We start from the raw sequence: 27,378 nt of genomic DNA, 5'->3' as shown, positions 1-27,378 counted from the left end.
TGATCATAAAGTGATCTCTATTTTCACAGATTTTGTTATATAAGTAATAACCTATATAACCTGCACTTGTGCACCTTAAAAATGAAAAGCCAGGGTGTACCTGACTGGTTTGCCAAGCAAGTAATCCGTGTCTTGGTATCAGGATACCTCAATAACCCACACAGGAATTAGGCACAGGGTGCAGGGGCAAGGTTCTGGGCCCTGTGAGGCACCTCAAAAGTACTAAGGTTCACTTGGGAAGTGAGGAACAGAACTTAAAAAAAAAAAATAAATCTTAAAAGGAATCTTTGCTCTGAGTGATGTGCTCCGTGTTGGTGGAGATTTTTTTGTATTTTAAAGGTCAGAGTGCCCTCTTCTGTCCCATCCATGTCCTGATTATTAACTCCTGTGTTAAATCAGATTATAGAGAAAAAACTGTGACTTCTTTTCTGCACACTTTATCATCTTCTCTAGCACAGCTGAGAAACCAAACAGCCGATCACAAACTAAGAAATAACTCCTGTTCATTTGAGGGCTCGGCAATCAGCTCCTACCAATAAAAGGGGCTAGGGGAACATCACAGGCAACATGATTGATCTAATTAGTTTATGAGTTCAGGCATATTTTGAAGTGAATCTCTGCAAAGTTTAAACAGTGGCCCACACTCTACATATAAACTTCACCTTTCTCCTGCCTGTCTAGCTGCTAATTGAATCCAAACTGATGACTGAGGAAATCTGACTGACACAAACATGTTAAAAGTAGCTCAACAATGCCCATGCATATAATAATTTCTAAAATAATCTTAGTGAAAGCACTGGGACTGCAGTTTATCTGAATTACAGATGGAGCTAACAATGGCCTGGAAAAAAATTTTTAGCTCAGCATTTCTGTCATGAAAGTGTGTTTCTGGAAAATACATCACCACTTTCATGCGGCAAAGCCAGAATTAATAAATTATGTGGTGGATTCCTGTGATGTCTGTGATGTCCAAGGAGTTACTGCAAGTGTGGCTGGGCTGTGTTCCCACACTCACTGATGAGGTCCAGCTCTGCATCCCAGTGACACGGCACCTCCATGGGGGATGGGGGTGAAAGGAGCCGCTTTGTTTCGTTTCATTTTTGAATAATAGTGTTTTGAGTCGGAATGGACCTTAAAGATTACCAAATTGCAATTCCCCTGCCATGGGCAGAGACACCTTCCACTAGACCGGGTTGCTGAGAGCCCCATCTAGCCTGGCCTTGAACACTTCCAGGGATGGGGCAGCCACAGCTTCTCTGGGCAACCTGTGCCAGGGCCTCACCGCCCTCACAAGGAGGAATTTCACCCCATCATCCAACCTAATTTCATCTTCGATTTGGCACCGCCCCGTGAGGGGGTGTTTTGTCCCTCCGCGCTCGCCGTAGCGGACGCGCCGCAGCTGCCATGGCGGCCGCCTGTGGGAGGCTGGGGCCGAGGGGCATCGCCATCGCCCTGCCCGCCCGTGAGCACCGCTCGGCCCCTCGGACCTCATCCCTCACCCCTCCCGAGCATCCCCCCCTGCCCGCAGCCCTCCTCATGCCCGGCCCTGTCCCACAGACCGGGGGCGAGAGGGGGTGTCCTTGTGGCGGGATGCCCGCTCCCTCTTTTGGAGGGCGGGGGGGGGTTGGATCAGCTTGAAATCACGGGGATTATATTTATTTCGTTTATTTATTTTATTTATTTTACAGGGTGTTTTTCCCTCTCGGGGTGTCGAGCGAGCGGCGATGGGAAGCCAGCGAAATTCCAGCCGCCGCCGAAGCCCGTCATTATTGACAAGCAGAAGCAGAGGGCGGAGAGGAGGTAGGGAAGGAGAGGTGTCTGTGTGTCCCAGAGGAGACAGGGAAGGTGGGGTGTCTGTGTGTCCCAGAGGAGACAGGGAAGGTGGGGTGTCTGTGTGTCCCAGAGGAGACAGGGAAGGTGGGGTGTCTGTGTGTCCCAGAGGAGGTAGGGAAGGGAGTCTATCCCTGTGCCCACCCCGGGCTTATGTCCAGGTCTGCTGCAGGCTGGTCATTGTGTGAGCACTTACTGAAAGAGCCAAGGCGTTATTACACAAAATAGAAGAAAGGAAAAAAAAAAAAAAGAAAAACCCATACAATTTGTAAAGTTCTAGCAAAGATCATTTGTGTTGAAATATGCTTAGAACACCTTAAAATGCTGTGTTCTGGAGTTCCTGAAAGCAGTGAAACGTGAAAAAAAAAGTGTACAGCAGTAAACACTTTTGCAGATTTGGGGTTAACATGTGATGTTCTCTCTGCTAAAAGCGTCTCTTTCATGTACCACTGGGTGACAGGGAAATGTGTCCTGTGTCTGCCTTTGCCTCAGACCTTGAGATCAGTTGTGAGCACATGCCTTACTGTTTGTAAAGTGGAGCTGATGTCAGCAGTGGTGAAATCCTTGTGAGGTGTCTCATTCTGGGTATTTTTGATGTCACCTCAACCCATTTCATAGAATCACAGAATGGTTTGGGCTGGAAGGGACCATAAAGATCATCGCATTCCAACCCCCCCTGCCATGGGCAGGGACACCTTTCCCTTGACCAGGTTGCTCAGAGCTCCATCCATCCTGGCCTTGAACACTTCCAGGGATGGGCAGCCACAGCCTCCCTGGGTTTTAAACCCAATATGCATTGCTTTAAATGACGCCCTTTAAAACTTCATACTGTGTCTGGAAGGAGTGGTAGTACTGTATTGTTCATCTTCCTCTCCAAAAAAACATCCACTAAACCCATAGCATGTAGGCAGCCTAGGAAGGGGAAAGGTATTAAAAATCAGGTTATAAAAATGCCCACTCTGTCTTCAGATAGAAATATCTTTTAAGAAGCGATGAGTCTACATGGCTGTTCTAAAAAGTGCAGTGTATGATGTGACAGCTGAGTAGAACGGGGGCTACATCATTTAAATGGCATTTTAGTCTTCTGAGATTGTGTAACTTTGAAGACCATGAGTAGGTTTGTAGTTGTTTATTTTCTGCGTGGCTGCCTATGGGCAGCAGCAGAACCTCTGTGCTGCCACACACTTTCCCTGTGCTCCTCCCACAGCCCCTGTAAGGTTTGTAAAGCAGGTTTGCATTTATTCTCCTTCTCTGTGTTGGGCACTTCTCTCCTGACCGGATCCAGGACTTTTAAGTCACATCTGTCCTAGTGAATTAAACGAGTCCACCTTCTTCCTTGAGCTCTGAGGCCAAGTGGTCACTGGAGTGGCCACATCCAAATGATCTTTTGGAAGTGGTCCTCAGCCCAAGCCAATCCATGTCAGGAAGTGTTGCCTTCAACTCAGCAGTCAGATAATTGAGGTCCAGGCCATGTGGGAACTCCTGGGCATGATTTAGTTTTTTGGAGCAGAAAATAGTTTTACGAGTCCCTTTAAGCTTCTCTAACACAAAAGGACATTTATGTCATGTCTCCTATAGAATCAATTTGTGAAAACTGTAATAGAGTGTAAATAGATTGAAAACTGTAATACATTGTTCCATATCTATTACTATAAAATCAACAAATAGTAAGTGTTCTGTCATGTGGACTGCAATTAAATGATGAAATAACCTGTTCCTCAGCTGTGGCAGCAGTAAATGAACTGTCCTCTTTCAGTCAATATCAAGCCCCTCCAATATCAACACGTATTACTGGTTTTGGAAAAAATCTGTTTAAAAGAACAAAGCAACAACAAAAACAAAACAAGAAGCTCCAAAAGCTCCAAAACAATAAAGCCCTGCAAAAAAAAAAAAAAAAAAAAAAAAAACACCTTTTGGATAACAAAAAACCATAATAAAATAAAATTGGTGATTTCATGAACTGCAGTTTATATCTCTGAAAAGGCAGCTGGTGGTGGTTAACCAGCTGGTAATTTTTAGACCAAATACTTGGACTTCTCTACTACTTTTTATGCAAATGCTTTTGTGTCATACTTTTAAAAGTTTGGCTGTTCCTACAGGTTCCTGAGCCCTGAATTTATACCTCCCAGAGGGAGAACAGATCCTCTTAAATACTATATGGAAAGAAAGGACATGATACAGAGAAGAAAAGTCTTCAACATCCCAGAGTTCTATGTTGGTCAGTAACAGCACTAAAACTTTCAGAATTCTGTCAGTATTTTACATTCTGTGGCGTGTTAAAAAGTGTGGTCAGATTTAGAATAAAATAAAACATCAGTGTCACATGTTAGAACAACTAGTATGTGTTTTATACATAGTACTTTGTATTTTAATCTCATATTTACATCCAGATTCACTAAAAGTATAATCCTAATGTGTTACCTTAGGTGGTTTTTTTTTTCAGTCCTGGCACTTGAACATATGGTTTACCAGTAAAGCTCAGGAAAGGAAAATACATTAAAAGTATTTCATTCAATTTGGATAGTGAAGAGTAAAAAATAAAGATGAAGAAGGTTTGTAGTTAATCTGCAGTATCACTTTAACATATATTCATATTTTCATTCAGGTCATGTTAGAAGTTTGTTCTGTTTCTGTCAGTTTTGATGGAAAACAAAGTATTTTCCCAATGTGCCTAAATATGTACACTTTGTCTGACACTTCCCACATTTATTGACTTGGACAGCCTGTTTATTTTAACTCCTTTTTTTGGCAGGCAGTGTGCTTGCTGTGACCACTGCAGATCCATATGCCAATAACAAATCCAACCGGTTTGTTGGCATCTGCATCCAAAGAGGAGGGAAAGGACTTGGAGCTACGTTTGTCCTTCGGAATGTCATAGAAGACCAAGGTGGGGCTCTAACTGTGGTAATTATGGTACAGGTGTTAAGCAAAAAATGTGTAAGTTGTAGAAATTTAGTCTGTGGGGAGGATGACAGCAGGCTGAAGTAAAATTGTGAGTCTGCCCATTGGGGTATCCTGCAAGCCTAAAACTCTGTACACAGAGATGTTAATGTGCTCGGTATTTGAAGGCATGGAACTGCTTAGTAATTTTTTTGTCTGTATACTTGGTGGTTTTTAGACATTCCATGATGACTGTGCTTATGTCTGAGCCTGAGCAGTCTGTTGCTAGCCACATAAATACCAGCCCAGTTTGAGCACATGAACTGGGGATGTGTGTGAACTGTTTAACAAGCAACAGATTAGCAGAGTTTTATCATAGGATCATATTCTGGTTTATGACAAAATTAGGAGCAATTAAATACTGAGGTTCTGAGAGCAAATACAAAAGGGGTGGGTGTCTTTTCATATACACTGAAATGAACAATAACATCCATAGTAACCAAAAGAAAGTGAAGTTTAAAAGCCAAGCTCATCTTCTTTAAACTCAAGTCATGCAATGTCTTGTAAGCCATCCTATTATCAAAGGCTTGACTTTCAAAGAAACCTGCAGTTGCCTGTGCAGACACAGTGCAATGACGTGCACACAGCACTGTAGTTCTCTGAGAAGTAAAAAGCAGTTCTGCAATGATACAGGAATGTGTAGCACTAAAGAAATACTAATTTGGTGTTAGTATTTCTAATGAATTTGGTTCATTAGACCTGACTTTCCCTCTCTAAGGTGTTGAGATATGTTATGAACTGTACAGTCCTCGGATCCAGGCGATCGAAGTGCTGAAGCTGGAAAAGAGGCTGGATGACAACCTGATGTACCTGCGAGATGCCCTCCCCGAATACAGTACCTTTGATGTGAATATGAAACCTGTGTCTCGTTTGGACCACGAAGAAATTCCTGTAAACAAGGTAGGAGCCACATGTTTCAGAGAGGGGAAGCAGAGGATTATTTAGGTAACTTCCATATCTGACTGTATCAGCTCTTTGCTACATTAGTTACCAGGGTGACAAAACTAGATGAAATCAGGCAAGTCTTTGTACCATTTCTATAGCGAAAGAATGTTGAGAATGTAAACACCTACTATCCTCAGTAGTTAAATTTGAAGACATGCAAGGAGTAGCAGCCTCCACCTGCCTCTGTAGAACTCTGTGCAGAGGGGATGGCTTTTCTTACAGAAATGTCATTGTTAATGGGGTTGTTTGGGAGTGGTTGGTGTCAGGAAACACCAAGGTAAGATGGGTGAGTCACCTAAAATCTGCATCTCAGACAAGATCCAGAAACCAGCAGACACTGTTAGAGTGTTGTGTAGGAACTCAATAACTTACGGTGATCATTCCTCCCTTTCCCTATCACACTACTTTTATTTTCCCTTAATAAGGAACAAAACTACAAAAGATGAGTTCACTTTATGTTTCAATTATGGACTGTGTAATAAATTGAGACTGTGTTAATTAAAAATTTTCACAAGATGCTGTGACAACAACATGGACAAAAAAATTCCTTTTCTCCTAACAGTGTAAAGTAGTAGTTCCTTAACACACTGACAGATTGGTCAATTTTCTCTTACTTTTCTTCTGTTAGAGTAGCAGTTGTCTCACCTTTTGCTAAGCTCACAATCAAAAATCCAGTTACTTAATACCTTTTTTTTATTTTTTAATCCTTCATTTTAGCTGCAGGTACGAATGAAACCTAAACCATGGTCAAAACGGTGGGAAAGACCAAAATACAATATAAAAGGAATAAAGTTTGAGCTACCTGAAAGCAAAATGAAAGAAGCACAGAAGTGGAGCCAGCCATGGCTGGAGTTTGATATGCTGCGAGAATACGATACTTCAAAAATAGAGGAAAAAATTTGGAAAGAAGTGAATGAAGGACTTAAAAAATAATACTGTTTTTCACAGTCTAGGAATTACTGAGAAAATTAATATTTTTAATTTACTGTGTGGATGAGCAGTTGCCAAATTTTGTATATACATAGGCAAAGCAAACAATAAAGTTAACCTTTCCAGAAGATTTTAGTGTGCAGACTTTTGTGACTCAAGTGTCCACTGCCTTCCCAATGCTTACAAGTCATTACAAGGAATATTTTTTCCAGAAACAAACATCTACAGAGCTAAATTGTGATAGAACAATTAATTACATTTTTGCAATAGCACAAGGCTTGTGCTAGAGACAAGCTGGGATGAGACAAAGGAAAACAAGAGAAAAGCAATGAGATCATCAGCTTGTGGTGATTGCTGATCAGCAGTTGCATTTTTGTTGTCATTCTGAGAGGAAAAGCAACAGAAATTCATTATTAGAAAGCAGGATTTGCAACATAACTCCCAAAGGTAATGAGGGTTAGTGGAGCCTGAGGGTTTTCTTTCATACTTAACATTTTTGTCACATGTGAAGGAATTGAACTGTAGGAGTCATTAGCACAGAAAAATATTTTATTTTCAAAATAAAACAACATTATTTAAAAAGTAATCTTTTGTCTGTTAACACTGATCAAAGCTATTTACAATTAAAATATTTGACAAAAATATATTTTTAACTTAAAAAATATAAAGAAATCATAAGGGATTAAGTCTGCAAGAATTAAATTCTAGTCCCAGATGATTTTGGAGAAATACAGCCACAAGTAAACACAGAGTCTTTGATACACTACAGTTTCCACAGTGAAGCATCCCTGTTATTCTGTAAAAATACTTATTGTAAATATACAAAGTTCTAAAACATCAGAAATCTAACAAGGATATGAAGAAGTAAGGTTCAGTAGATCTTACTGGGAAGCAAAAAGGAAAAGTTTCCTAGAATTCCAGTTCTTAGAAAGTAACTGAAGTTGGTTTGTACTTATCATTATGGTGTCTGTAGTAAAAGCTTGACTCCTTACACTGCCCCCCTTGTTTCTCTATCAGGTCCAAACTCCAGCAGTATTATGAATTCTTTTTCACTAGGAATGGCTTAACAACAACCCTCCCAAAAATCACTGTGGACCACAAGTTAGAAGAGCTCAATGACTGCTGAGTCAGAATGACATTTAGCAATTAATACTGAAAATAGCTTGTCAAATTGTCTGCAGGCTAGCAGTGACAAACTTCAGAGGCACTTTCTGTTTCCAGGAATCGTTCCAAGACAGATACAGCAGTAAAGCACTGTCATACATTTTAGAATGCCTGAACCATCACTTAACTTTGACAGCTGTAACTTCTAAAGACACTTTAACCTAAGAGTAAATGGCAGCAGAAGATATTTGGGAAAAACACCTCACATATTTAACATTAGGACAGTGATTACCATTACATCTTTGGGTAGGCAGGATCCACTAATTAAATGTCATATTAGAACTGGTCCAGTGTGAACAGCAGGCTTGTTTCAGTAATGTAAGTACTGCTTCAAACATTTCTATTTCCCAATCATTGACTTAAGGTGCTCCAGTTTATGCTCATCAATGAAGTCTTCAACAATATGCAGAGCTCCCACTCTCACCAACAGGAGAAGAACTTCTTTTGTTTCATCACTATTTAAGAATAAAAAAAAAAAGGAAAAAAATTTATAGCAGCATTTTTATGTACCTGTCTTAAGTACCCTTTATGGTTTTTAACTTTAAAAAGACTCAGGTATCTCTCCTTGGCCACTTGTCACCAGCTGACCTTGGCTTCTCTGGTCACCAACAGTACCCAACATCTACCACCTCAAACTATCACATTAAATGAGAACTGCAGAAGCACTCCTTCACATCACAGTCCCTATCTTTTGTTTTATGTATGCATGTGACAAGAGCATCCTTGACAGTGCAAAATACGTAAGGCTTAAGGAATTAAAAAAGTACTTAAAGTATTGGAGGAAGCACTTTAATCCCAAGGAAAGCTTTATCTAATACCTGCGGTTATTCTTGTGTAGAGTATGGGCACATTGCAGCAAGTGCTGGCAGAAGTTCACTAATTCGGGGAGAGTTGATCCACTTTTAAGATCTTGGAACCATCTTTCTGGGAGGCAAGCAACCACCTGCTCACACAAAAAAAATATTTGGAAAAAGTTTAAAAAGTATTTCAATATAATCAAGTCACATCACTTCTGACAGGAACTTTCAGGCAGGTTCAGTCATTATTAGTGTGGTTTTTCTTTCAAACCAAGATTATCCTTCCAAGTAGTTATTCTTAACAACTTAGAGACCAGTATTTGCTCTAAAATGTTTTTACGCACCAAGGTCATTAAAAAAAAATTAAAAACACATTTTAAATGTTGTTTAGTTTTTTTTTATTTAAATATTCCATCTTCATGAAGAGTTTTGACCCCTCTTCATGAAAAAAAAAGCTTATAGCATACACCCTCTTCCAATGTACATGTTATCTTTTACCTTTTTACATTTTTCTATATTATCTGGCCCTTGAGGTGTGTTTAGGATGTTCAGGAGAAGGTATCGATTCAGTAGCTTGCTCAATCCCAAATCACGGACCTTATCTTCTTGGACAATCCCATCCCAAAGAACAACATTGGAAAGCAGCTGTAGGAAAAAGAAACAAAGAATCTGTGTATCTGGGAGCTGTAAGTGTGCTAAAACACAGTGTTACAAGTTCCATGCAAGAGAAAGATAAAACAGTAATATTATGTCCACTACCCCAGGATTCACTCTCCAAACTTACTGTGACTTAGCCACTAATAAACTGCATATCATAAATAATCTAATTAATTTTACATGTGCAGATATAGATATAGATATAGATGATATAGATATAGATTTGGATACACACACACACACACACACACTCTAATACATGTATATATGACCTCCCAAGGCTGGGAAGAGCATTTTACCCTTCTAATAGGTTAACAATTTGCTAAGTACAGAAGATTACTAAGTAAACTGTCAGAGAATCCAAGGCAAAACTGTAAAAAATTACTACATCTGCTCAATCCCTCATAACATGATGAGGTTGGTGGCCATAGTTCACTGCAGCACAAAGATTTTTATGTCAGTATTATTAGGCACCGAGGGTTTTTCTTGTTGCCCCTATCACTATAAATACTTACAATTGTTGTCATTTTTGTGTCTAGTGTAAGGCTGTGTCTGTGAGGTATTTGCTCACAGACATAAGAAGGTAAGTTACTTGAAAATTAACCTGTTCTGAGTCAAGGAAGACAAGCAACATGAATAGCAGGGAAACTGGAATACCATCTTGGATTTTAATGGGTTTTTATGCATCTAAATCTCATCTTTAGTAAGAAGCCTGCTCCTAGAGGAAACACAACTTAAGTAGAAACCGAATCACAGGCATTCAGGAATTCTCAACTCAGTACCCCAAAAGTAAAACTGTACTGATACTGCTTATATGAACACCACAGTGACTATATTCTACAATAATGGTTACCATAAATAACACCATTTTATAAGGCAAACAGCCATTCCCTGTGATTGAGTTGGTCAGGTATTAGACCAATCATTTCTCCTCATTAGCAGGCCATGAAGGTCCTGTGCACCAAGGAGACAAACCAAACAGATTTCTTCTTTCCCTCCACGTCACCCTCAAAATTCCTGGGTGACAGGGTGACTACCCCATCCTTACCAGCCTAGAAGGTCCCGGGCACCTGTCCAACCCAGGGGTAGTGACAACTCTGTCACAGAAGCAGAACAGCACACAGAGCACTGTCTAGAAAATCAAGCCATGACAAGTGCTAAGGGGACCTTGAACCAGAACTGTTGCTGTACAGAGACACCCATGAGCAATCACAGTGGCCAGGGACACCTCCACCATCCTCTGCTTCCTCCAAGGATTGAGTGACTCACAGTCCTCCACGTTTCTAGTCTAAAATCTGACTTATATTACTGATTATGCAATCCAAATATTAAGATTTGACCCAGTCTACAGAGAATTCACATATTTAGAAGCCATAAACTAAGCTATGCTGTAAGTTTATAAAATTATGCTATGCCGATTTGGATTATAACAATACTGTGCCATTCTGGTCATAAAACACTATGCTGATCCTAAAATTCTGTTCAAAATACTAAAGCTTTAATTGTAAGTACCATCATCTTAGTGCCATCAGCTTAGTGCCATCATCATTTTGCACAGGATCTCCAAAAGAACCTGTCTGTTCCCACAGTGTTGGGTGACAGTGACTAATATGATGTAAGGCCAACAAGCCTGTGGACCCATTACATGGAAAAAAAAAAATGAACCAGCAGGAGCAGATGGTGAGATCAGTTTCTTACCAGAAGATGTATCAGTTGGCTAAACAGAAAATGAAATGCTCATTTATAGTTCATTCTTAAACCATCTTGCTCAGTGAAGGATGAGTTCTCTGTGCAGGTTGCACAAAATCGTTATCCATCCTAATAAAAATGTATTCAGATCCCAGGAATTAGACTTGCTTGAAGAAATATTTCCTGACTGAATTTTTTTTTTTTTACACTAAAATTAATTTCAAAGAAAAAATAAAAACACAGTAAAAAAACCTTTCTTTTCTCTACCTTAACAGCTGACCAAAACCGTCTTTCTTGAAATTTAGAACATGGTGACGACTTGTCTTCCACAGTGCTGGTCATGAGAAGGAGAAAAAAAGTTAAAATAAGGATTATTTTTTTTAGTTTAAAAGAAGATAAACAGGCAACTGATCTCTCAGATACTGATGAATGTTAATTCTGTAATTCTTTTGGCCACAACCAGAATAAAGGCCTAGGGAAACAGCTGTCAATTTGAGCCCATTATAGTACAACTACTGTGAAATAATTTCCAATAAAATTACCAGCTGGTAACACCCATGTCTACATTTCTTGGACTCGTATCAGAACAACAATGCTTAGAACCAAACATTTTCTACATCCCAGATTTAGCAAAGCTTCTCTCCTAGCTGTACCTTAACCCCACATGTCCCAGACTCCTACTTATTCCCATCTTTGAAATACTGTCCAGTAATCACAGAATGGTTTGGGTAGGAAGGGACCTGAAAGACCATTTAGTTCCTGCAACAACCTAGAAAAGGTTGCTTAGAGCTCCAACCAGCCTGGCCCTGAACACTTACAGTGGCCACAATGAGCATCAACAACAAACCCCCTATTTTAGGAATGACAGGAGGAATCCAGGGACATATCTATGGGATACCAGACTATCTAAACTAACACTAGACCCTCTGATGTAAGTCACTACACTAAAACCAGGCTCTGGACCTCATATACTGAGCTGCTTTTGGTTACCAGTGCGAAAAAGCATTAAGTCAGTAGAGTTGCCCTTAGAAAGAGTTCATAAACAGGAATAAGGCTTCATAACCTTTCCTATAATAAAACCAAAGAAGACACGTTTGTTCCTTTTTCTGCTAATGGATGTCTACAATACATTATCTACATCAGTGGGGGAGAAAGGTCGAGGAATTAAAAAAAAAATATAAGTTATGAAGAGTCACAGGGTCATCTTACCTTTTAGGATAGAGAGGAATAAAGACATCTTCCTCTACGGATTTCTTCATTCTTAGGACAACTGTGTTCATCAAATCCTATTAAAAAAGAATTATTAATATGTCCTCAAAAGAAAGACTTCATATTCCATTTGTAACAATGGCAATGGTTATTTTGTTCATGTAGAAGTGTAATATGTTAACTAGAGATATTATAGTTGCCACTTGTATATAATATATATGAGACCATGAATATATTAAAACAGTAGAAAAATCACTGTTGCAATTCTCTACAGAGTTAATCTAGAGGACTCTTTAAAATGAAGTTATTTTTTAAGTGAGGCCTTTTATTGCACAAGGCAGCAGGAAAACTGTATAGATTAACAACAAATTAAGCTATACACATAGGATCCCCATGAAAAACTGTGAAATTCTACATAAAAAAATCACTATAGCTAGGATACATGTGTTTCTAGGCAACATGCTTTTAGGTGCCATGGATTGCCACCTACCTCTTGTTTATGTCTATTTATTTAAAGTTCTGGTTTACTTTACTTTCTGTACAAACAGTATCTTGTCTAAGGTCAATTGTACCACTTGACTTCAAGTCATGGTTTCAAAACTGCAACCTTTGGAAGGCATAAACGTTTTCTTTAAAATACTTCTTTTCAGGGACCAAACAGCTATCTTATTTCACCAGTTTTATACTAAATGAACCTTCAAATTTACATCAGAACAAAACTTGAGTCAGGCTGAAGAAGGGCTTGCTGGAGTGAGTACGTGTATAAAAGTAATTATTAAAAGATTGCAAAGATTACGAAGAAGTTTTTCTCCTCACTAACTAATTAACATTTGGGGATTTTCAAATTTCGAAATTCTAGGTCTACTTTACAAATAAAAGCTTAAATAATGAACCACTAGAGCATTATTAGCATTCAAAGCTCAAATTTGGAAAGATAAGTGAATGCGAATCTAAATGTGGTGAAATAAGATTAGATCTACAAACAGATTCTGAATAGGTACAGGCAGAATTTTTCTAGTAACAGGAACTAATTAGTGCCTCAAGAGTGTCCCATCATCTTCAACAAGGAGAGGATCAGAGACCTTTAATAGTCTAACTATTAAATCATCTTAATATAAAGTGACAAAACAAACAAGTAATCAGAACCAAACAGCTTCAGAAGAATGTCCTCAGTGCCCACAGGAGCACACACAAAAGCACACAATGGGCAAAGTTCCCCTTTCCCAGTACCACAGGAGCTTTTACCTCTCTTGCTCGACTAGACTCATTTTTGGAAAGGACTTGTTTTCCAAAGATGTTATTGCAAAGCTGCACAAGGTTCTTTGTCTGTGAAGTAGATAAAGGATCCCACACACTCTTCACAAATGCTGAAAAGAAATAGGAATTTATTTCATTCACGATGAATATACAAGTACTTATCCACCCTAGTTTAAAGACATTACAATGTAACAGAAGTAAATTATATAAAAAGCTCAGCCTCTCACAATAATCTTAAAGAGGATACTCTAGCCTTACTCTGTGGAACTACATAATCACTACACCTTAGAGCAACATTATATAACTAACATTATTTGATAGCCACACTCTTATTGAAGGTTTGATTGCATAGCTGCAGTGAACATTTTCAACACAATCTTATTATACCTGTAATTTTGGGAAGAATAGTTTTTTCAATCACTTTAGGCAAAACTTCTTGATCATGATCATCATCCCTTTTTGATTCAGATACGTTTTCTGCATCGCTGAATTCTTCTATAGCTCTGAACCAGGGCATCTCTTCCAATTCTGTAAGATTCTGCTAAAAGATCACTCCTGTTAGTTATTCAGCTGGTCAGGATTAAGAGAAAAGCTCCATCCAACGACACCCAAGATTCCCACTTAATTTCAGATCCACCCTCAACACTGAATGGGTCAAAACAGCAAACCAGGAAAACTAGATTTAAACCTAGAATTAAAACAATTTAAAAGGGTAGGATTGTTGAAGTGTCTTGAAAGAACTCGGGAGAAGAATTCTTTTTACGGGGAATGTTGCAAAAGGAGCTGAAGGAAAGGGGAAAGTTTAGAAAACTCCAACCACATGCTTCAATTTTTGAGACAATACAGTAGCTTTGTATTAATTTCTAAAGCACTGTGCTGTGTATAGAAAAAAAATAATTTTTTCATATTAATACATAATACATACACACAATCTTTGAAAAAAAAGTCAGTTGATGCACCTACCTCAAGAGGATTCCAACTTATTAACTGAACTCTGATCAAAGGATTTAACAGCTTAGGCAGGCAGAAACTGATATAAGCATCACAGTAAGAGTCAGGAAACTTCTCTTTCCATTCCTGGAATTTCAACAGGATTTTTCTGATGTCACAAAAATCTGCATGTACATCTTCAAAGACTTTCCTACTATCCTCTAAAACGTTATCTATGGATAATATTCATTGGGAATAAAAAGAAACAATCACAGAACTTATTGAGGCATAAGCTGAAGAGTTTATGCATCTATAGGACATAATAAACATCTGTATAATAATTGTACTTGTTATTTATCTTTAACACACCTGACACTGAAATGGGTTTTAAAACTGGCTCCCTGGAAAACCCAGTCTTAGAAAACAATAGTGTCAGAAGACCAAAGAAAGGCAAGTTTCTTCATTATCTATTTCACAGATTTATATGACAACTATGTTTCAAACTTTATTCCACAGTGATAAAATTTCAGACATGAAAACTCTTCTGCTGTTATGTGAACAAAAGGTATTATGCCTTTCTCTCCTCTTCTTCATCCATTCATTCCAGATAACTAAAACATCAACCTTTTAATTCACTCTCTACCTTTGGGAACAAATTGATCATACAAAACATGTTGCAGCACTGCATTGAGTACTGTCAGATCAGCTCCAGTATAATCTGACAGAGCTTACTTCTAGTTCAAGAGCCAAGTGCAATGTTGCCACCACAGAACTCACACCAAAAGAAATCTACAACCATCCATCTACTCTTCCCAAGTCATTAGTCAGAACTGCCTGAACGCATTTCTCTTCTACAGTATGTAACTAAGAACACGGAACTCAAATGAAGTATTTCTTCACCTTCACTTAAAAAAAAGAAAAAAATCATTAAAAAATATCAGAAAGGTATTTTGTTGTAGGACGTCACATTAATACTGTCACCAACCTTTGCTCTTCTGGAACTCGCCCAGCTCTGTGGGGGTCAGCTCATCATCACTCGACATGCCCTCGTGGTGATCAGCTTCTCCTGATTGCTCCCTCGCCTGCCGTCTGCAAGTCCTGCATTTTGGAATGAACTCAGTGAGTTATCCTCTCCCATGCAGGCAGGAGGAAGCTGAATGAAAAATAACCCAACTTCAAAAGATGTACTTAAAGCAAGTTGTGAGAGCAACAGCCTAAGAAAATGCAATGAGAGAGCAACGGTAATTGTGTAACCATAAGGACACAAACCGTGGAAGAAGGAGGGGGTTTGGGAACTGACATAAAAGAGGTTAGAGCAACACCTCAGACCTCCCCATGAGCCATGTAATAACCTTCATTTCACCTCCTTCCCACTGATGAGGCTAACAACTCATCCCACCTGGAACACTGAGCATCTGGCATGGAACTGGACACTGTCTGACAGTTTCAGTGTGTAGTCAACAACTGAGCTCTTAGACTTTGTCACCTGAGTTCTGGACCACTTGTCCAACAGTCTACATAAAAACTGTGATAGCACCCATGTGCCAGTTGGGCTCAAAAACTATTGCAATGGCACCAAGAACAACAGGTTGTAAAATCAATAACTTGGATTCCTGCCACAGGAAAATATATATGATAAGAAATTGATATCGCATAAATACTTTTAAACTGCCAATTGATGTAAGCAAAAGTTAACTGCTTCAAGCAAAAGTTCTTATTATACCATTTTTCATCCATTAAAATTCCAAGTCACTTGCTGCTTCAAAGTATAGTTACAAGTTGAGGCACCATTTCAACTGCAGAACTTTCAAAGCTCCCAATAATGTAAAAAAAAATTGGCATCAATCTCTGAACACTACAACACACAAATGTATTATCTGTCACCTACATTGATAGCAGACCTGGGGCTAGATATCAGTTTGCTTCACTCACCACCACTTCCTCAACAGAAACAATTCTGCCCAATTTTCCAATTTATACATAACACAAAAATATATTTCTGCATAAGTTCATAATATTATTAATTAAAACAGGAAAGAAAAGGCTCCCCTCATATACTTTCACCTCACTTAAGACTTGTTAATCCAAAATAACCAGCTCTGTTAGCATTCAGATTCAAATCAACGTGAAGAGAATGACATTAACTGATAGACAGTTTCCAAGTACATCAAGTTTTGGAAAGCAAATACATATTTTTAGTGTTATCTCCTTTAGTAATCCTACAGGTTTACATTCTCCATGACTGCAGGAATGATAGGAAGTTAATGCACAGCACATTTGTCAGTTAAGTGCACCTCTATGCAATAGCTACCTTCGATGCTCACACATTTCCAGAAGCTGTGTCTTCTCACCAACTTCCAATCCACTTTCCACTGGTTTGTTATTCCCACCTACCAAAGACAGAAACAGTCAAAAATGAAGTGACAAGATTCCTTTTTTGTTCCAAACAGGAAACAAATAATCTCCTACTATTATTTTTTATTTAGAAAACAGCCAATGAAAAAAATCAAACTTCCTAATTGAAACCCCAAAGTAACTCAGAGTAAATTCCTTTATAGCACTGTTAGCTGGCTGATATGTGTACAACATGCCAAAAAAAGTGTACTCCTACTGAACTGTAAGAAAAAACAGTCTTTCCACTATATTACATACAACTAGGTACCTAAAACACAATTATAAGTGCTGCTAAACATGCAAGCACATCCTCATTTGTAATGAGCTGGAAGTAAAACCACTTTAATGGCAACTATTGTTATGGCATTACCCTTTTCTTCTTAACACCTGCTGTCAGTTTGCTGCACCATTTTACAAAATCATCCAGGCTGCTACTTTCTTTCATCAGCAGTTTATCCCATGAAGACTGAACCCATATGATTACTAGTTACCAGGAACCAGTGCATCTGGCCTCCATCTGTTCCCAGCAGCTCCAAGCATATTGCTCTCAGCTTTGCCTAAACAGTTTTAAAGGGCTTGGGTTTGGAGGTCTGGTTTGTTTGGGTTTTTTAAATAGCAGCAGCTAGAGATTCACACACCATACAAACAATACATTGGTGTGGAAGGAAAATATGAGATAAGAAAACTGTAGTAGCTTTTCCTATAGTGACTGCAACAGTTTTCTTTTAGATAAAACCCACACATGAAGTGGCTTCTTTCTTCATGTTCTGCCACATGTTTAAGTGTCACCTCCTGGTTTAGAATCTCCATTCTGAGCAGACACACAGCCTGATGTAAAATTGTCAACATCACTGGTAAAAGTGATGTTGACAATTAAACACCCTGCTTTTCCAGATTTTCACAGAATTCCACAATAAGTAAGCTTTCTCCAACTTAACACCTACTGGAAAACTGACTCCCATTTTTTAAATACCAATGGGAAATTGCTGAGTCAAATAGCTAAAAATTGACAAGGTACTTGGTCATGTTACATTCAAAGCAATTAAATCAGAGAAAAACAGTATCTTGGGCATTACTGAGGCAAGAATTTTAAATGAGGTGTAGTATAACACACCTACTGACAATAGTAAGGGGAAAGGAGGTCAAAGACAAAAATTAAAAACTTGACCCAAAAAGTAACTGTGTATTTCTGCTCAAAGAGTGGATGTTTCAGTAGGAAGTAACTTCTAACTTCATACTAACTTGTCACATGCTTAATATAAGCAGATTCATTTTTCAGTTCATCTTGCCTTCTCTTTGATACCGTCACAGCTTGTTGCTGAAGCAGTACATGTGCAGCCAATTCCAGTTCATTAATGTCCTTCAGCTGAAATACAGGAAACAGTAATCAGGTTTTCAATTGATTTAAATCCCACAAGAAAGAACAAAAACCAGTTTCCATGGGTTTTTAGTATAGCTGTGAAATTAGAACTGAAGTATTATACATTGGAAAGTAAGTTCCTGATCATTGGAGCTTTTCAGGCTTTTTTATAAGGCTGAAAACACAAACTAAATGCCAGTTGCTCATCAGGGACTACCTAAGACTTCACACAAAAAGGTTCACCAATACACTGTTGGTGCCCCTTGTTTGCTTTCAGTTTGCTTTTGAGCTGCCAGCATTAAAGAAAACATATTCGTTAACTAAAATTTCTTCTCTTCCTAGTTACTTAAAGAAATTCACAACTGCAATGCAATTAAGAGACGTAAATTACATTTGATATCACAATCTATAGAGGATAACAGCAGTTTACTTCCAGTGATGCCAAACTTCAGGTCACTCTTCCCCTTCTCCCAACCTTTATCCTTCTGAACACATGAAGTTTGCAGTTCAGGAAACACATACAGTTCTCACACAGCTCTGCTAACTCAATCCCAGCTTGAACCTAACACGAAATTCTTACTACCTCTGCTATGTAATCCTGAGTAAAGACGTTTTGAGATCCCAAAAATGAACTTGTGTGTCACCTCTCATTTAACTTCAGCCCACTCCGCTTTCTAGAACTGCAGAAAACTCCCTCCAACAACATTTTGTTTTCATCCAACAGAATCTAAGTGAGACCACAGCTCAGGTCTGTATGCCTACATTAACTGGATCATCACTTCAGGTGAGGATTGACTTGTTTTCTCCGTATTTTGTATCTTTCCACATTGAAATTTCTAATACAACTGTGATTTTTAACTGGGTGTGTTCTTCATCATTTCCAAACAAAAATGCTTCATCTTTCATTGACAGAATGCACTTTTATCATCTTAGAAAAAAAAAAATAAAAAAGAGGAGAGAAAAACATACATACTTTTTCATTCAAACAGTTTATCAAGTTTTCTACGTATGTTTTCATGGCCCTGTAGAATTTGTAATTCAGAGCTGCATCTGAAGGCTTCTCTAACTCCTGGACAGTCATCTTTGAGCTCTCCATGTCCTCCATGTATTTTTCATATTCTCTCTGGTGGGCACGATGCACATCCTGTAAGGATGTTATCCTAAAAGAGAAACCCAGACAACTAGAACTATTGCCAACTTAACAGCTGATGCATTCCAAACCAGATTTCCCATTATAATCACATACAAAATCTCTGCCTGTGCTAATAATAGTACTTGCATTTGACCTAAGCAGCTTTGAAAGATCTACCCATGCCAACATTTGCAGAAGTATGGGGTATGGACAAGCATAATGCTTTGGAGACTCAAATGTCATTTATGTGTAGTGCTGGTTTTGAAAGCACCACTAACAATTTACCTAGATTCCTCAGTACACCACACTTCCCAAAACCTAAAAAGGCAAATCATAGGATATCACATTATCAAATGGATTGTACCCAATGTAATCTGGGGAAAACTACAGTTCACATCAGCATGTCCATACTAGTGCAATGAAGGTTGCATGGACAGCAGTACCTATAAACACTCACTACTAAATACAAACCAACTGACAACCCTTGACAGTATGTGATAAAACCCAAAATCTGATGTCTACATCTGTCACTATTAGATAGACAGCACATTTATATACATTAAAACTGCTTCCTCTCTTTTTTCCCCCCCTTCCCTTCTTACATATCCCAAGTATTTGCTCAGCTTGAACAAGCTTGTAACAGAACCAAGAAACAGATCACAACTTATTTCACTTCCCTGAACTGAACACTTTTCAAAGAAAATAACTGAACTAAGCTATTTTTATTACTGTGCTACAAGTTTAAAAAAAAAATCTATTTCAGCATTTGTGATAAACACATCTATAAACTTGATATCAAACAGGTTCCCTCTCTCCTTCTTGCTGCTTTCCAGACAGATTTCCTACTCTTGATAAGCTGTATTCTCATTTTCCTTATTTGATTTTGTACATAAATTCCTACTTCAATTAACTCAATTCCTTTCAGATGAATATGGCAAAGAAAGCATGCAATTCCACAAGTATTCAGCCCATTTTAGTTACAATTCTTTAAACAAATGTGTCACTGATTGTCTGTACAAAGCAAGGCATATACAGAGAGAGATCAGTGCAAGTTCATAGCACATATTTACAATTCAGTTGTATAATGTTACTTGTCTAAACTTATCTGAGCAGCTGCTTTCCAGTGCTCTGAGGGATGACAGGGGATGGCTCACCTTAAGTTGCCTGACCCCAGCTGACCTTCCTACACACCCTCTTGGAGGTTCCCACCTCCATCCCAGGACACTTCAGCTGCCCACAGAGCAGCTGAACAGCTGAATAAAAGTCACAGCCTGGCAAACGAATAAAGAAAAAAAATCCAGGCAGGTTCTAAACAGGCTGCAGAGAACTTACTGCTGCTTTAGGAAATATTCATCTATTTTTGCAGCTAGTCTAAGAACAACCATAGGAGAGGTAGGAGTGCCAGCTCCACCTGCCCCAGATGAAGCTCTGCTTGCTGGGCAAACATAACATCAAACCAATGCTCCTGTAAAAAACCACCAGCAAGCACAAAAAGCTGCTGCCATTTAAACTGAAGTTACTCTTTCAAATGGAATCTATTCTCTGAAGTTCTAGTTGACAAAAACACTCTTGAATGCTCTCCTACAACAAAGAATTGCCAGGTAAAGTAAAAAATTTGCACTACTCCATTAGATATAATAAAAGGTGTATTACTCATGAAAACAACCCAAAAGTCCCCCAATACACTGGAAAAAAAAACTGTCTCATTCTGTGACAAAACTCAGACAACTCATAAATTAAGGAGTTACCTTTCAGTCAGTCGCTTCTTCACAATTTCCAAATTCACAGGTGGTAGAGAAACAGAGGTATCAAACTGGGGTTTAGCTGGTTGATATTTATGCGCAGAAGCATCGTCATAAGTTTCCTACAAGAATTAAGTGTCAATTTTGAATACACCATTTATACTGTTTTTCTCTCTGCAGCTCTATAGATCAACAAAGACATATCATTTGGATACTAAACATATGATATAAAGATACATATTTCAATCACCAAAAAATCTAGCCCAAACACAAGTTGAAGCATGAAGTCTATGACTAACAAGGTCTACTGCTAAAAATTGTTGCAGTTTCCTGAACAGCAGAATTAAGTTTTCCAGAAACAAGTAGAGTATGAGGACCTGGATCAAAACATACTGGATTTGAACACCAGCCACAGAAAGATGTAATTTTCTCCCAGTCCTCTACTCCCCAAAATTTGCAAATTGGAAAAATTACTACAATTGTCAACTCTGACATAAAGAGCTGGCTATTCAGATATTCCTAGTCTCATCTACAGTAGGTGATCCAAGCCAGAAACAAAACTTCCAACTCATCAGAATACAGTTTATTTCAGAATTCTGCTGAACTATGAAGAGAGCTCTCAGATTGCCACCCAACAGAAATTAAGCACAACAAAATAATAATTTTTGCTTTGCAGTTTTATAACACTTGTATTGTTTGCATACTCTTATTTTCAAGATCCCTTGCATGGCAGGAAAAAAGTCAAGAGTTCAAAATTTTCTTTTCTGCTTCTCAGAGTCTCTTGTTACTCACGGGTACCTGCCTTTGGGGCTGACACCACCACCCTGCTTCTCAACAGCCAGACAGATATTCCTTATCATCTTCCCATATTTCCCATCCTTTCCCTGAAGAATCAGGGTATAACTTCCTAAAATCCTCTCTAATGAGAGGCAGGAAGGAGATAGGACAGTACTCCAGACAAGTTCTCCTGTGCATGAGCAAAGAAGCAACTTCTAGTTGTTAGGAAAGCGTGTGTCACCTGAGAGAGTTTAACAGCTTTCTTTATTTGCTGTTCTTCCCACTTAGCTTCATCTTCACTTGATCCATCACCCACAGACACTGCAAGTTAAAACAATCATTATTAGATGGAAATGCATCCTTTATTTTTTTCCCTTCTCATGCTCTCCTCCCTCTAAAGCAAGTGGGTCTCCCAACCACTACTAGGAAGTGGTACACATAAAAACCAGCAGGTGAAAAATGTGCAGCCAGAGGACTTCCAAACCGAAAGGCAAAGAATGCTTGGAAATGGCTACTGGGATTTGCAGAATTCATACTAATATTAATTTCCCCAACGTACTGTTTCTCAGTCAGCTACTGCAGTGGGAGGAGTACAAACATCTTGGTTTTATGCCTCAAAGCAAAGCTGTGTATAACACGTAAATAAGAGTATAAGTACAGCCTGTAACCCACTGAGTGACGTTACACCCAACAAACCCTCAAGTGTTCCAAAACACTCTACGAAAGAAACAAAAATATCTCATTAGCATTAACTAGAATTGCAGAACTGGCTTGTAGTTATGCATTCCTTATAACCCTTATTCAAATAATAAAGTAAATCTGTGCTTCATAAACAACATTATTAAGCTCCAAGAGGATAAAAGCAATGGAAAAGCCAGGTATGCTTTGTGTGCAATAGGTGTGTTCACTTCTGAAGGGCTGGAATGCTGGTTTGCTTTTTTTTTTTCTTTTTTTCAAGAGGAGTCATAATGTCAGTGCACAGAGAGGACTTGGAAGACCAGATCAGAAGCAGGAGGTAGGATTTACAATAACTTTATCCACATTAAATGTACCTCCTGCAAGGCAATTTTTTGCAGTCAATAAAGCCAAAAAAAATTTTTAAATGGTTCTCTAAGTATCCTGCACAACTACAAGCAAGACCTAAACAGTTTATGTCCCATATAACCCACAAGTACCAACTGTACAGCCTTTTTCCAAGAGCCCTGAGGAGCAAAGCCCTGCACTGCACTCACTGCTTACTGGAAAGTCTCACATTCTTCCAGACAGTAAAACAAAGCCACTGGGAGAAACGACACAAACTCACCCATTTGTTCAGTCATCCTCTGCCTAAGAGTTTTCATTTTAGGGGCAAAATCGATATTCTTTGTTTCAGACTCATCCTCACTCTCGAAATCACTGCTTCTTCTTCCTCCAGAGACATGGTGACTGTTTGAAACATCCAATGGAAGATAATCAGCCTTGGTCCTGGCTAAGTGACGTTTCCTCCGAGCAGCCTCAACGTGAGCTGCACTGGGGATATCACCTGCACCAAGGAGAAAGAAAATCTAAGCAAAAGACTGAAAGCAACACTCTGTATCATTCCTAATGCCAATCATCACAACTGTTCAGCACTACTGTACAATTCTGGATAGAGGACACCAGATGTTTTTCTACTACACTTACCATGTCGAATATAAGAAGATGGAAAAGCATCCTTAAAAAGTGGCTCTCAGTCCAAAAACAAACCTCAGACTTTTTCTTTTAAATAAATCTCTGTTAGCCCATCCTGTTTTTTTGTCTCCCCAAAAGATCAGTGTCACTTAGTGAGCTTACAAAGGAACCCAAAGTTTAAAAATCAGCCCCAAAGTGAGATTTTATTTTCATCTCATGAAGGGAATTGTGTATCGTTAAAGAGGAATTTTCTGCTGCCTTTCTTCTAAAGTCAATGGTCATAATTTCTGATCTACTCCCCAAATCAACAAATATTTGTAATTAAAAAAATGGGGGAACCATTGCTATTCTTCCAGAAGAAGGGTATCCCTGACTCAGCACAAAGAGACGCCTACATCTTACATGATTTAAGCTGCGTGGGATTCATCTCACCTGTCATGTACTTCAAATAAAGAACATTCTAAAATAACTTCCTTAAAAAAAAAAAATCCAGAAACTAACCTGGTGATAAATCCTTCTTTCTCTGTGGAGAGTTGGAATCATTTTCAGAGTCTGAGCTATTGTAGTCCTCATTCAGTGAAGAATAAGTTTCATCCTCCTTCTCCTCATCCTCCTCTTCACAAGTGCCTTTGGTGTTGTCAGGTCCAGGCTCCAACTGGCAGATCTCTGTATTAGGGGGAAAAAAAGTAAGATAAATGATTTTAGTTTTATTGCTGGAATCTGATGTGCCATAGCTGGCTTCCAGTAATTATTTACAGCTTGCTGCAGCAAAGACTGGTCACTTGTCCATCCCCACCTGTTCTCATCAAAACATGTCAAATTGTGACATTCCAAGACAGTCATTTACAAGCCAGTTCTTGTTTCAAATCAAAGCATCTTTGATAGTCCTTCTGAGACACAGGGCGTATTTACATGCACAAAAGCAATGAGATCAGCTTCCAGATAACAACTGATTAATATTCTGATAGCTTACAGCATATTTGGGTTCTTGACTTGAAAAATTGTATTTAGAAAGCACTTTTTTAAAGCATTAACAATGAGGGAGCTCTTATTTAAACTATAAACATTTATGTGTATCTGTCTTGTCTATGGTTATTCTCAAACTCTTTAAAAATATTGCTTCTCATCTGCCACTACACCTTCAGTAAATCATCAGATTACTGAACAACAGAATGTGCCACTTTTTATCTTATATACTTTTATAAGAAGTTACTAAGAAAATTTACCATCTCATCTGAATCACAATCTCAAATGGAATTATTTCTCAATCTAATTTATTTTTATCTAACATTAGCAAATATAGTATATCTGTGAATTGACAGAGGTGTCAAAAGGGGAAGAGAACTTTTAGACACACTTGTCTGTAAAAAACACAAACTCAAAATTTCCCAGGAAACACATCATAGAATGGTTTGGGTTGGAAGGGACCTTAAAGATCATGTAGTTGCAAACCCCCTGCCATGGGCAGGGACACCTTCCACTAGACCAGGTTGCTTGGAGCTGCATCCAACCTGGCCTTGAACAACAGGGAGTCCACAACTTCTCTGGGCAAGTGACTATAGTTCAATGAAGCTAGGAATACAACCAGAATAATCAAGGCTATTGTGCATTTAATTAACATATTCAAATAGTGTAAGAGCACACAATTTAATAACACAAAGTTTAAGGTTTACATTAAGTTTTATCAAACAAAATCCTACTAAGCTCACATTTTCTCTCAATGCCAATACTCAGATCAAACTGCAATTTGACAGCAATAAGCAGTGAACAGGTGGCACATAGTTTGAAATATATGATGCTGAGGTAAAAATGTAGGAGAACTTTACTAACTGATGTACTATAGGGGTTCTGCATAATCAGATCTTCTCATGAACAGTCTCCAAGTTCTGATCTCTTTCACCAAGGTCATATCAAAAATAATTTCAACACAAAGAGATTAAAATTATAAACGTGTAAAGTAACAACCAAAAAACCCCTTAAAATCAGTATTTGTGCATTACTCTCCACTAACTGACATATTTGTAATACACTGACATATAAGTATTTTATAACACACTTAACTAAAAAAGTACTTACTTTTGCTTTCTTCAACTTCTCTCTGTGCAGGCAGTAGGCTTTCCTTCTTTTGAATTCTAAAGGTTACTTCATTGAAAGACGGCTTTTTAACTTTGAAAAACTCTTCACCTATCCAGATAAAACAAAATGACTCTGAGTAACATTAACAAGAACAGCAACATCTGCACACACATATAGGTGTCACATATAAAAGTGCAGGTACATCTCTATGTGTGCATAGCATAAATTCTGAAGTTCTGGCTGGATTAAGTCTAATTCTTCCTATGGCTTTATCACTCATGATCCACCACCTCTTAATTAAAAACTGTGCAGCTCAGCCTCCTCAACATAGCAATGCTGCTGCACTGCTAAAACACTATTTCTTTGCAGCTTGTGTTCATCAAAGTGGCCACATCTTGCCATCAGCCACAAAGGCAACACCCTAAGAGTTGAAACATTTATGTTTCACTTATTTAAACTTATTAACTAGTCACAGAATCACACACTACTTGTTCTCTCTGGTTTTCTCCAGCGGTAAGATTTCAAATGTTTTCCAGACAAAAGCACGTGGACATAAATAATCATCTGACTGCTTTTCACAGAACCACAGAACTGTCACAGTTGGAAGGGACCCCTGGAGATCATTCAAGGCAGGGTCACTTAAAACAGGTGACACAGGAACGCATCCAGGTGGGGTTTGAATGTCTCCAGAGGGAGACTCCACGACCTCCCCAGGCAGCCTGTTCCAGTGCTCTGTCACCTCCGAGTAAAGAAGTTCTTCCTCATGTTGAGGTGGAACTTCTCGTGCTTTAGTTTATGGCCACTGCTCCTCGTCCTGCCACTGGGCACCACCGAAAAGAGTCTGGCACCATCCTCCTGGCACCTGCCTTTGAGATATTTGTATGGATTGATCAGATCCCGTCTAAGTCTTCTCTTCTCCAGACTAAACCGGCCCAGCTCAGACTTTTGTATGGGTTTGTTCTGCAAACCCTCAACAGCCCTACCCACGACCCGGAACTGCTGGGTTTGTTCACAAAGAGGCACAAGGCGACCGCGCCCTCAGCCCGACGCTCGGTGAGGGAGCAGCCCCAGGCAGCCCTATTCCGGGGCTCCCAGGCCCTGCTCTCCAGGGACACACACACGACCACTCACCTTCCCGTTCCTCCTCGCTGCCGAAGCTCAGCAGCTCCTTCCCTGCCCGGCCCGGCCCCGCCGCGGCCCCGGCTCGGCGCTGCCCCCGGCCCGCGGCCGCCGCTCCGCTCCGCGCCGGCTCCTCCGAGGGCAGCGGCCCCTCCGCCCCGGCACCCCCGCGGGAGTCCCGCTCGCCCTCCTCGGGCTCCGCTTCCTGCTCCGAGGGCGAGCTGGCGCCGGAGTCTGGAGATGGGGCGGCGACCGGTCCCGGCTGTGGCTCCGGCTCGCCCTCGCTGCTGCCGCTGGAGGCTGCGCGTCGCCGGCCGCGGAAGTTCCGCGGGGGACGGCGGAACATCGCTCCCAGGGATCGTTCCCGGTGATCGTTCCGGGCGATCGCTCTCGGATCCCGCCGCTGATTCCAGCGTGGCTCCCGGCGCGCACGCGCGGCGACCCCAGCGCGCCGCGCCCGCCGGGAGTGGGCGGGAACAGGGATGGGGCGGAGGAATGAGGGGACGGTGTGTGGTGTCTCGCCGGGGGAAAGTAAAGGGCGTTTTGTTGGTAATTCATTGGTCATTGGTGCGTGAAAACGTGATTTGTTTGCCCAGCTGTGAGCCCGTCGGTGCAGGGGCTGCCGAGGTGGGTGCTGGGAGACATAGGGAACACAGTCTTAGGCTCCGCCGGGGAGGTTCAGGTTGGACATTAGGAAGAAATTCGTCACAGAAGGGGTGATAAGACATCGGAATGGGCTACCCAGGGTGGAGTCACCGTCCCTGGAGGTGTTTAAGGAAA

At 39.7% G+C, this 27,378-nt stretch overlaps 2 protein-coding genes across 3 annotated transcripts; one reads left to right on the top strand and one right to left on the bottom strand.

Annotated features, from left to right (window-relative positions):
- Positions 1 to 1,356: 1,356 nt before the first annotated feature.
- MRPL19 (mitochondrial ribosomal protein L19) lies at positions 1,357 to 6,773 on the top strand. The gene is made up of 6 exons (XM_064650672.1): positions 1,357 to 1,462; positions 1,689 to 1,800; positions 3,930 to 4,048; positions 4,583 to 4,717; positions 5,489 to 5,670; positions 6,433 to 6,773. Exons 1-6 carry the CDS (start codon positions 1,405 to 1,407, stop codon positions 6,646 to 6,648), a joined length of 822 nt encoding a protein of 273 aa, XP_064506742.1. The 5' UTR covers positions 1,357 to 1,404; the 3' UTR covers positions 6,649 to 6,773.
- Positions 6,774 to 7,176: 403 nt separating this feature from the next.
- On the bottom strand, positions 7,177 to 27,025 carry GCFC2 (GC-rich sequence DNA-binding factor 2). Of its 2 annotated transcripts, none has more exons than XM_064650670.1 (18): positions 26,611 to 27,025; positions 25,480 to 25,587; positions 23,905 to 24,069; positions 23,057 to 23,275; positions 21,995 to 22,074; positions 20,983 to 21,098; positions 19,076 to 19,262; positions 17,985 to 18,108; positions 16,660 to 16,738; positions 15,334 to 15,446; positions 14,382 to 14,581; positions 13,806 to 13,959; positions 13,407 to 13,528; positions 12,162 to 12,238; positions 11,220 to 11,286; positions 9,105 to 9,251; positions 8,628 to 8,752; positions 7,177 to 8,264 (listed from the first exon to the last, which is right to left on the bottom strand). In XM_064650670.1, exons 1-18 carry the CDS (start codon positions 26,942 to 26,944, stop codon positions 8,150 to 8,152), a joined length of 2,532 nt encoding a protein of 843 aa, XP_064506740.1. In that variant the 5' UTR covers positions 26,945 to 27,025; the 3' UTR covers positions 7,177 to 8,149. The 2 variants fall into 2 exon arrangements, with proteins under 2 accessions (XP_064506740.1, XP_064506741.1); XM_064650671.1 differs by having other exon boundaries at positions 13,806 to 13,956.
- Between the last annotated feature and the right edge of the window lie 353 nt (positions 27,026 to 27,378).

This window comes from Pseudopipra pipra, chromosome 3 (assembly GCF_036250125.1).
Source record: "Pseudopipra pipra isolate bDixPip1 chromosome 3, bDixPip1.hap1, whole genome shotgun sequence".
NCBI classification, from domain to species: Eukaryota; Metazoa; Chordata; class Aves; order Passeriformes; family Pipridae; genus Pseudopipra; species Pseudopipra pipra.
This window is presented reverse-complemented; position numbering and strand designations above follow the sequence as displayed.

Excerpts from the sequence above, each read along its gene's own strand:
- GCFC2 (XM_064650670.1), bottom strand. The coding sequence starts at position 26,944 with ATGTTCCGCCGTCCCCCGCGGAACTTCCGCGGCCGGCGACGCGCAGCC. Across the intron at positions 23,276-23,904 it reads AAAGAAGGATTTATCACCAG|GTGATATCCCCAGTGCAGCT; the intron begins GTTAGTTTCTGG and ends TCCTTGGTGCAG. Across the intron at positions 21,099-21,994 it reads AAGCTGTTAAACTCTCTCAG|GAAACTTATGACGATGCTTC; the intron begins GTGACACACGCT and ends TAATTCTTGTAG.
- MRPL19 (XM_064650672.1), top strand. The coding sequence starts at position 1,405 with ATGGCGGCCGCCTGTGGGAGGCTGGGGCCGAGGGGCATCGCCATCGCC. Across the intron at positions 4,049-4,582 it reads CATCCCAGAGTTCTATGTTG|GCAGTGTGCTTGCTGTGACC; the intron begins GTCAGTAACAGC and ends TTTTTTTGGCAG. Across the intron at positions 5,671-6,432 it reads AAGAAATTCCTGTAAACAAG|CTGCAGGTACGAATGAAACC; the intron begins GTAGGAGCCACA and ends CCTTCATTTTAG.